The sequence below is a fragment of the Sinocyclocheilus rhinocerous genome, unplaced genomic scaffold (assembly GCF_001515625.1).
Source record: "Sinocyclocheilus rhinocerous isolate Xijiao unplaced genomic scaffold, SAMN03320098_v1.1 scaffold1724, whole genome shotgun sequence".
Classification (NCBI taxonomy): Eukaryota; Metazoa; Chordata; class Actinopteri; order Cypriniformes; family Cyprinidae; genus Sinocyclocheilus; species Sinocyclocheilus rhinocerous.
Window position 1 is genome coordinate 380,166 of NW_015626034.1, and position 9,479 is coordinate 389,644.

General features: G+C 34.6%; 1 protein-coding gene across 1 annotated transcript in view; it reads left to right on the forward strand.

Moving 5' to 3' along the window:
* Nucleotides 1-9,479, forward strand: part of LOC107708861 (matrix metalloproteinase-16-like) — a 24,454-nt gene that overhangs the window by 5,039 nt on the left and 9,936 nt on the right. The window contains exons 2-4 of the mRNA XM_016513231.1: nt 3,195-3,343; nt 4,755-4,874; nt 6,426-6,445. Of these exons, the coding sequence (XP_016368717.1) occupies nt 3,195-3,343; nt 4,755-4,874; nt 6,426-6,445 (289 nt within the window). The remainder of the gene's footprint in view (nt 1-3,194; nt 3,344-4,754; nt 4,875-6,425; nt 6,446-9,479) is intronic.

Below are 9,479 nucleotides of genomic sequence, written 5' to 3' on the forward strand. Positions count from 1 at the left end.
GTGTCATTCACACAAACACCAAACACCATCATGGTAACACACATGAAACTGAAATAATGCAATAAACATTCATTTAACAACATTAGGTGTAACACACAACCCTAATATACAAAACTGATAAGAAAAAACTAAGAAGAAACAGTTATTTCAACCAAAAAACATCAAATTTGAAATGTAATGCAGGGAATTCTGGGAATGTCAATTTGCGGTTATTCACTGTAAATTATACGTTTTTTTTCACTTCCAAAAACGGTATACTACCGTAAAATTTATGTCCAATACATGTAATGTCCAATACAGTTTTTCACCGTATATAGTAGGGGAATTTACCGTTAACCATTTAACAGGTTTTTACTGTAGCATTTTTACAGTCTTTTACCGTTAAATTCACGGTCATTTTTTACCGTTAACTACGAATTTTTCATCATTAAACTCCTAATTTGCTGCTTATTAATATTTAGTAAGGTAGTTGTTAAGTTTAGGTACTGGGTAGGATTAGGGATGTAGAATATGGTCATTTTCTACATGGTCATGGCTTTATAAGTACTAATAAACAGCCAACATGTTATTAGTAGGCATGCTAATAAGCAAGTTAATAATGAGAATTGGTCCCTATGCTAAAGTGTTACCAAAAATTGTAAAACAAAATCATACATCCACCCAGAATAAATAATGTATTTCATAATACATTTGGACAACCAGAGACATTTAGTAAGATACAGAATCAAACATTAAGCAAAATATGGTTATATCAAGTGATGTTACAGTATGTTATGTTTAAGAAGTTATAGACTCTCATTCAAAAGTTTGGGGTCTGTAAGATCAACATTGATAATAATAAGAAATGTTTCTTGAGCAGCAAATTAGAATGATTTCTGAACAAACATGTGACAGTAAAGACTGGAATAATGGCTGCTTAAAGGGGTCATATGATGCGATTTCAATTTTTCCTTTCTCTTTGGAGTGTTACAAGCTCTTGGTGCATAAAGAAGATCTGTAAAGTTGCAAACACTAAAGTCTCAAAACCAAAGAGATATTCTTTATAAAAGTTAAGAGTTAACCACGCCTACCTAAAACGGCTCGTTCTAACACGCCCCCACATATCTACCTCACTATGTGACAAGAAACTACATTTTAAAATATATTAAAACCGAAAACAATTATTTTAAATTGTAATAATATTTCACAATATTATTGTATTTGTGATCAAATAAATGCATCCTTGGTGAGCATTAAAAAATACTTCTTTCAAAAACATAAAAAAAAAACACCAATCTTCTGAATGGTAGAATATATTGTATTTTATATAATTTGAACTAGACTAATTTTTGTGTATTGGTTTTGTTTTTTCTCTCTTTCTTTTGTTCTTTCTTTGCTTGGTTGGGTCAATAAATAATTACACTTGAGAAAAGACATAATTTGGCTGATTCGAATGAAATTCCTTTGGTTGGGGATGCTGGAACACTGTTGGACCGCAGAGAAGAGATTAATTATACAATCATGTTTGCTAGATGCTCCATTTTTCACCTATTAAGCCTGTTTTTCATCGCATTGCTTTATTTATGCATAAACATGAGTGTGAGAGTGCCTGCGTGTTTACCAGCAGAGCAATCTTGGTTTTATTCGACACACATTGAGTATATTAACGTGGCAGATTTTTTTTTTCTTTCATTGGCATTTTTAATGCGCATCAGTTTGGCTGAGCTCTGTATTTATAGCTTCACAAGAGAGTGATTACAACACCCTGAGGATGACAAAGTTGCTTCTATCTATGACTCTTTATCACCATGGCTACACCCTGCCATACCAGACCCCTGCGGCTCTATAGCACATCTGTGTTTTCTTCATATAAATTAGTAATCAGCCCTTGTGTTGGTTAGAGACGCAGGATCTGATTAGTGCTAGAGAATCAATTTGGCTCTCAACCGATTTTGCTTTCTCATAAGGACAACTAAGCCTGCACAGAATATAACCTAATGTCCTTTTACAAGATACATGTACAACACTAATATTAAAATAAATGTTTTTCTTATATATATATATATATATATACCATGGTTAATATTCGTAAGGGATGTCCAGTCAAACTTGGCAGTATTTTGCAGAAATTCATCAGTCATTTTGCACCCTTGTGAAAAAGATGTACACTCTAGCATACTTTTTAAAAATAGTACATAATACAGAAATAACATGCTTTAAAATAATATACTTAAGTGTGAACTGATGTGAGTGTGAATGTGTGAATGTTCTCTAAAACCTAATTGCATGATTTATGATTAAACAAAAAGGTATAGGCTACCTTTAATATATTAAAGTGTAAATTTAGATTCAATTCATTTAATTGAATTTAAGTGGGTTGTGACCAACTTATGGAAGGACTTAAGTTCATCTTCTTAAGTAATTTCATAATTACATCTATTGTCTTCATATGGCTAAAGTGTACTGTCAAATGCACTGACAAGCATTTATGGTAAACTAAAATAAACTAATTTCTACTGAAACTATATGTCATGTATTTAAATATATTTGTAATTACACATTTGTAATGGTGAAGTTTATAATATATTAAATTTAATTGTAACAAAAAACATAGTCATGAAAGGGCACTCTCTTTAAGACCACTTAAGAGGCCTTTTATTTCATTAATATTATATATTTTTAGTACAATACAATAGTTTAAGTACAATTTTTTAAAATATACTTTTAATGTTTGAAGTACACTACAAGTGCACACTTTTAGATACAAGGATATGGCTAATACAACTATAATATTTAGCCCAGTGTTTGTCCTATGTGTTTGCATGGTGAATCACACTTCTGCTGCTGTTTATGCATATACAATATTGTTAATATTCTTAATAAACTATAATCATGTCAGTTATTTGCATATACTGTTGGGCCTGGTTCATGTTAATCAATTGCAACGTTTGATTATATCAACATTTTTGTTACTTTTGTATGCCAAACAATCTTGGTATCATGTTGGGTTACCATTCAATGTCCAATATACAATCTCGGCTTGAGAACAAAACCATCTGAGAACCAGGATAAATTGAAAACGTGTAGGCTTCTTTCCATGCCTTGTGAGGGCATGTTTAGCTTCTTATTCTTTGTTTTGTTGTTCAGGCTACAGCTGAGCCTTGGGGTTTAGCTGAGGACATGTTGTCAGGTTACATTTGTTCTGTCTTTTGCAGGCGTGGTTACAGAGATATGGCTACCTCCACAAGACCCAGCCTAACATGGCTGTCCTGCGATCAGCCCAAACCATGCATTCTGCTATTGCTGCCATGCAGCACAAGTATGGACTAAACATCACAGGGAGTCTAGACAAGGAGACAATAGAGTAAGTACTCCTAAGCACACAAACAGTAAAGTCACACATCAAGTGCACATATACACTGTATATACTTACTACAACATATCAGGCCCATTCTCATAAAACTCTGCCGTTTGTGTATGAAAATGGCATTGCAAAATGCCAATTGTACTTTTATTGTTACATGTTTTGTGCAAAAGCTACTTGACCCTGTAACATTCCAAATGTTGCAGGGTTGAGTTACTAAGATGAAGGTCAATCCAAAAATGGCTAGACATTGTCTTATCATCACACCACATGAGTAAACATAATGACATACATTATGACGTACATAATGACATTTAGTAAAAAAAAAACCTTTGATGTCACTCCCTGTGACATTATGCCAGGAACAAAGAATGAAACATTGAAACCATGTTATTTTAATTGCAGTATAGTTTTATTTTTTTTTAATGTAACCCATTGAACTGTAATGGTGATGAACAAGGACATACAAATTGGCAGGCTTTACAAAATTTCAATAAAACATAAGCTCTATCAACCAATATAATATAATAATATAAATAAATATAAGTATCTATTTTCCATGGTAATTATATCAGTAGTAAATAATGTTGACAAAAATGGGACACAAATGACACAGTTTCCTAGAAACGAGTCATCAATTAAAGAATTTCATGTTTGATTCAAATTAATCACCTTTTCTTTGGACTGAACGTTTCAACCCTGGTCTCTGATGTTTAGCTTGGACACCATAAGCCATTTTCCAATCTAAAATGTTTTCTACTGCTTGTGTAAGTTTTTCAAAGAGGACTGCACTATGTTATGAAGCATGAGCACTCTCTGCTTGATCTTGCAGTCCATTTTATTCTGACTTTAAACAGTTCTTTTTATTCCGTTTGTGTCTTCATGTTATGGTTTATTGATGACAAGTTAAGATGAGGCACTGATTTTCACATTCAGTGACATAAATACATATATTATCTTTTATCTAAACATCTTGTGTTAGCGGGTTTGTAAATGCTAATTAACGTAAACTGTAATTATGGCATTATGTAACTTGCAGTAAAATAGAACAGCGGGTTTCAAAAGCAATTTTTCATGACACTGGATACTGTGATTTTGATGACTATAATTTGGTGCTGAATGTCTGTGATATATGTTTTTGTGCATTTTTGTTTTTTATGTATCTTCAGAACTGTAATCCAGTGACTTCAAGTATTTCAGAATATACAACAATATAGTAAACACAAGAATACTGATTCATTTTAAAAGTCTAATGAGTATTCTGATGAATGAACGCAGTTATTTTTAAATCCATTCAAACACTTTTATAGTTATGCCTTAAAGCAGCAATGTTAGCTAACCTAGTTTTTAATGTGATGAAGGTCAGAAATGACCTCTCGCCTCCTCCCTTTGCTCTTTTTTTCTCCTCTAGCTGGATGAAGAAACCCAGATGTGGGGTACCAGACCTGCTTGGCGGCATATCTGGATCCCGCAGGAAGAAGCGCTATGCACTAACTGGACAGAAGTGGCAACGCACACACATCACATACAGGTTAGAGAGAGACATGATTCCTCTGTCAGTGTTAATGATCATAAATACAGCACAGACATTAACAGACAGAACTGTGAAATGAAATGCTCGAAATGTATAATGGAGCTTTAAAGGTCCCATATTGTCAAAACTGAAATTTCCTGGCTTTTTTCATGATAACTGAGGTCTAGGGGCTATTTAACTACCATATAAGTTTCAAAACAGTCAGTCCACAGTAAAATGCACACAGCCTGCATAAAGTAGCTGTGATTTTTCACGAACCGTTGTGACTTCCGTAAAAAGTTGACGTCAGAACTACACAGTCACCGCCTTCAGTCACCACCCCGAGCACCGCCCACAGTCCCACTCTCCTTTTGCCAAACCCCCAGACAAGATTGGCCGACCTGTAACGTTACACTCTCAATAAAAGGATGGACGATCTGACAGGATTGTTACTGAGGTGGATCACATCTAACGTGTATAGTAAAGACAAACTCACCGTGTCTATCTAGTCATGATGAAGATGTATATACATTTCAATTTCAACAGGCAACTATTTTTACAGCTACATTATTGTTCCAGCCACAATTAATCACAACAATGTATATACAATTACAAATGATAATATATAAATCGTCAGTTTGTTGTTTTACACACATGCACACAGACATTATTTCATACGCAAGAAACAGACATATGGCAAGAAATCTGTAGACGCGCCCATAACAACAAAAGACAATACTTTATTGAACATTTTCTTATAAGAAGTGTGCGCTGCAAACGCGAGCATTTTTGACGATCGTTTCTGTCCAGTCCGCTCGTTGTATCGCGTTTAACCACAGCTGTCGTCGGCTTTTATTCTGGCAGTGGCAGCAGATATGTGATCAAATTTCTAATTTGAGGCTGTATTACGTCGATTCTGGCACCCAACATCACAACAAGATGATATTTTAAGCTCCTTATGTAGCCGAATCTGCGCTGGTTTGAATGGGCCGCCTCCAGTTTCCCCTTTGTTTGCTGCCTCCAGCTAGCGCTGTGACGTCGCTGACCCTAGTTACCTGTGGTTGGCCTGGCCATGCGTCACTCAGAAAACAACAGGCCAATCAGAAGAGAGGCTCATGAATATTAATTAGACAGGCCAAAATCGACCTGTTCTCAGCAGAGCTCCTGAGAGAGGAGCTGTAAAAATATATTGAGATGGTTTTTGGTACTTATACCGCAAATATATATTCTTAAGGACATCAAAACCTAAAATAAAACTCCAGAAAGGTGTAAAATATGTGACCTTTAAATAAGTTGTCCTAAAGGCATAGTATACCAATTTTATGTAATTCTGTTTATTTTGTTTATTTTCCATAATGATATTATGGAAAATAAATGCAATAATCAAAATGTTATGTTAAAATTATTATTCAATATGCATGGGCAGTATTACATAAATGTTTACGTTTTAACATATATAATTTCCAGAATAGCCTAGTTTACTCAAGAATCACTTAAATCTTTCCCCAACAGATGCACATGCCTATTAACTCTTTCCCCACCAGAGTTTTTATTTTTATTTTTTTAAAGTTGCCAGTCACCGCCAGCAGGTAACATTTGTACAAAATTGTGGCCCCCAGAATATATAGTTTTATGAATGTCTGAACACGAACATGTCAAATGTAAGAATAGAGCCTCTGCTTATAAATAAGTAAGTAAGTAAATAAGTAAATAAATAAATAATTCTAGCTAGGGTAAGTTTAAAAAAAAATTTCAAAAAAAAGCTGAGACAATCACATTTTTTTCAATGACTATGCCTAGATCGAATTCAGAACAATGCTAAAACATAGATGGAGTACATCGCTTCCATCAACACCCCCAAAGCTTGCATAGTCTCCACTTCCTGGGTCAGCATTTCATTTGGTAACGTTAGGCCGTTTTAATTTATATGCTGTTTAATGTTGGATGGTCACTTTATTTTACATATTGCTTGTTTCTGCTTTTGCTTTGCCCTAGTTTGATCCAGGGATTCAATACTCTTTCAGAAGATGTATACTAGCGCCCCCTACCAAAAATTCCGTCAGTGGTGGGGAAAGAGTTAATGTGAACTGTATCTTTAAGACAAGTTAAATTTAAAGGGGCGGTCACACCATACTTTTCAATCCAGTGATTACATTCATATCCATGCAAATGTGGGAGAACGGAAACGCAAGCTCATGTGAAGAACTTTCACATTTCACTGCGTTCTAAAGGACTGTTCGTTTTTACATTTTGAATTTTTAGTTGTTATGTGTTGAATTTCTGTTATTAAAAATACTCTGCAGAGCGTCCAAAGAAATTTTTCATGCTTAAAGTCTAGTGTGACCACGGCTTATTCTTTACTTTGGTTGATGTCATTTCCTGTTTACATATCATCTGACATCTTGTGTAAATACTGGCCTCTATCTGATGTTTAACTCTTAAAATGAAATGAAACCCTGATAGGTTGAAACAGATGGAAGTGGCTCAATTTGTCCTGTCACTGCCATCCTATATGCTGCACTGCAATGAAGACACAGCCAAGCATATAATAACCTCCAGCATTCACTCTTTAACCTTCAAGAAACATATTTGAATTCCCTGAAGATTACCTTCTAAAGGGCTCGGAGGAAATAGAGTGTTCTCTCACCTCAATTTAGACTTTCCCGGTTACAGCGGGCGATAACGGAAATTATTTATTCAAATCCTGCTTTTTTTTAATTGATGGGCCACCTATGCAAATGGAATGTAAATGAAGACAGGCTTGGCAGCGAGTGACTGGCCTCTATAGAGAAAAGTCAGCTGAGATTTTCAGGGCCTCTCAGTCTGTTAGAGGAAGATAACGACTTCAATGTGGGAAATTCAGCAGAGATGCCAGTCTAAGGGCAGTTGGTGCAGTTCACTTTGGAAATGAAAATGCTCCCTCCTTTCTGTGATATTAACACATCATAATAGTAAAGGTTTGATAGTGGGGGATTTCGATCATATTGAAGGTTTTGATGATAATATCTGATTCAATGTGGAGAACACAAACTCAAAACACACCATTTATAGCACATACGAAACAATGAATTGCTGAAGATACTACAGACACTCTAGCAGAGACAAACTCTCCCTGGTACCAGAAGAAACTGCAACCTTACACTTTACACAACATTATGCTAATGGAAAGCACTTAGTAAGACAAATGAATTAAAGTGAAATACATAATAAAAAATACATTATTTTAGCAAATACAAATATTAAAAGATGAGGTCTTTGTATGGATAATATGATTAAACAAGAACACTGGGGGGGATCATAAGTTGATAAAATAATAGATAAGGCAGTCAGCTTTGGTCTGAGTTTCTAAGTGAATATAACACAATAAGCTTTATAAACTCAAAAGTAAGTGATACAAATAAGCTTGCATTTGAAACTGAATATTAATATTGCGCATTACTGATATAAAACATTATTTTGGCAGACTTTACACAAAACAACTTAAATTTGTCTATTATTCAAGCAAATGTCTAAGGTTGTAGAGTTATCTCTATGCACTAAAATAAGTTACATATTCTGAAATTGAAGAAGAAAACAATAACTGACAATCAAAAACAAATACAGTTATGGATCAGTGATCAAACTAATTTATGTAATTTCAACTTTTTCTACATTAGACAGTTTTCTCAAACTTGAAAAGTTTGTTTGGCCAAATTTAAGTTGGATGTTTTGCAGTGTATAAATTGTAAATTGCATGTTAAAATATCTCTTGGATTCATGATGTTAAAAAAATGATGAAGAATTAAACTTTTTTGATGAACTATCCCCACAAAAGCAATTCACCAAAAATAATGAGTAGAGTGTATAACAGTTAACTATGAAGAGTATAAGTTCTTCTTCTTCTTACTTTTTTTTACTGGAAACCACCTTAAAATAAGCTCACCAGCACAAAGATGTGTTGCACAGTCATTGTCTTTATTGTCTGTTATGGGGCTTGTAAGCCCTGAAGTACAAAGCTTTAAAGGACTGAGGGGCAATACGAACCAAAAAAGCAAGCCTGAATCAATCCATATATTGGACTTTGCCATGGCTTAGTGTTTATATTTACTAGTAAATATTGTTTTGTTTTTTGTTTTTTTGTTTTAGGCCACATTTTCAATTTCAACAATTAACAAACAAATGAAGTTGCTGTTTCAGCAGGAATGTGAACGTGACAGAGCAGCTAAATCATTAATGATATCTGGAGACTTTCACAAGCACCACTGAAAAATAAATTACAATGTTTTACAGCTAAAGCTAAGAGCAATTCTACAAAACAAGACTCAGAACTTATAGATCCTTTACATGCAATCTGCTAGCGATAACATCATTTACTACACGGCACAAGCTGATTGGCCTCTGCTGACTCAGCAGCCAATAAGGTTGCTTGCACAACATTGGTTAAACACTGATTCAGTTGTTCGCTGTAAGCTGGTCCTGCAGCGGGTTCCTCTGAATCCCCCACCTCCCCCAGCTCCACCTGCCTGGTTCTGCTACGGGATTTATGTATGCCTATTACAGTGGGTACGGAAAGTATTCAGACCCCCTTAAATTTTTCACTCTTTGTTATATTGCAGCCATTTGCTAAAATCATTTAAGTTAATT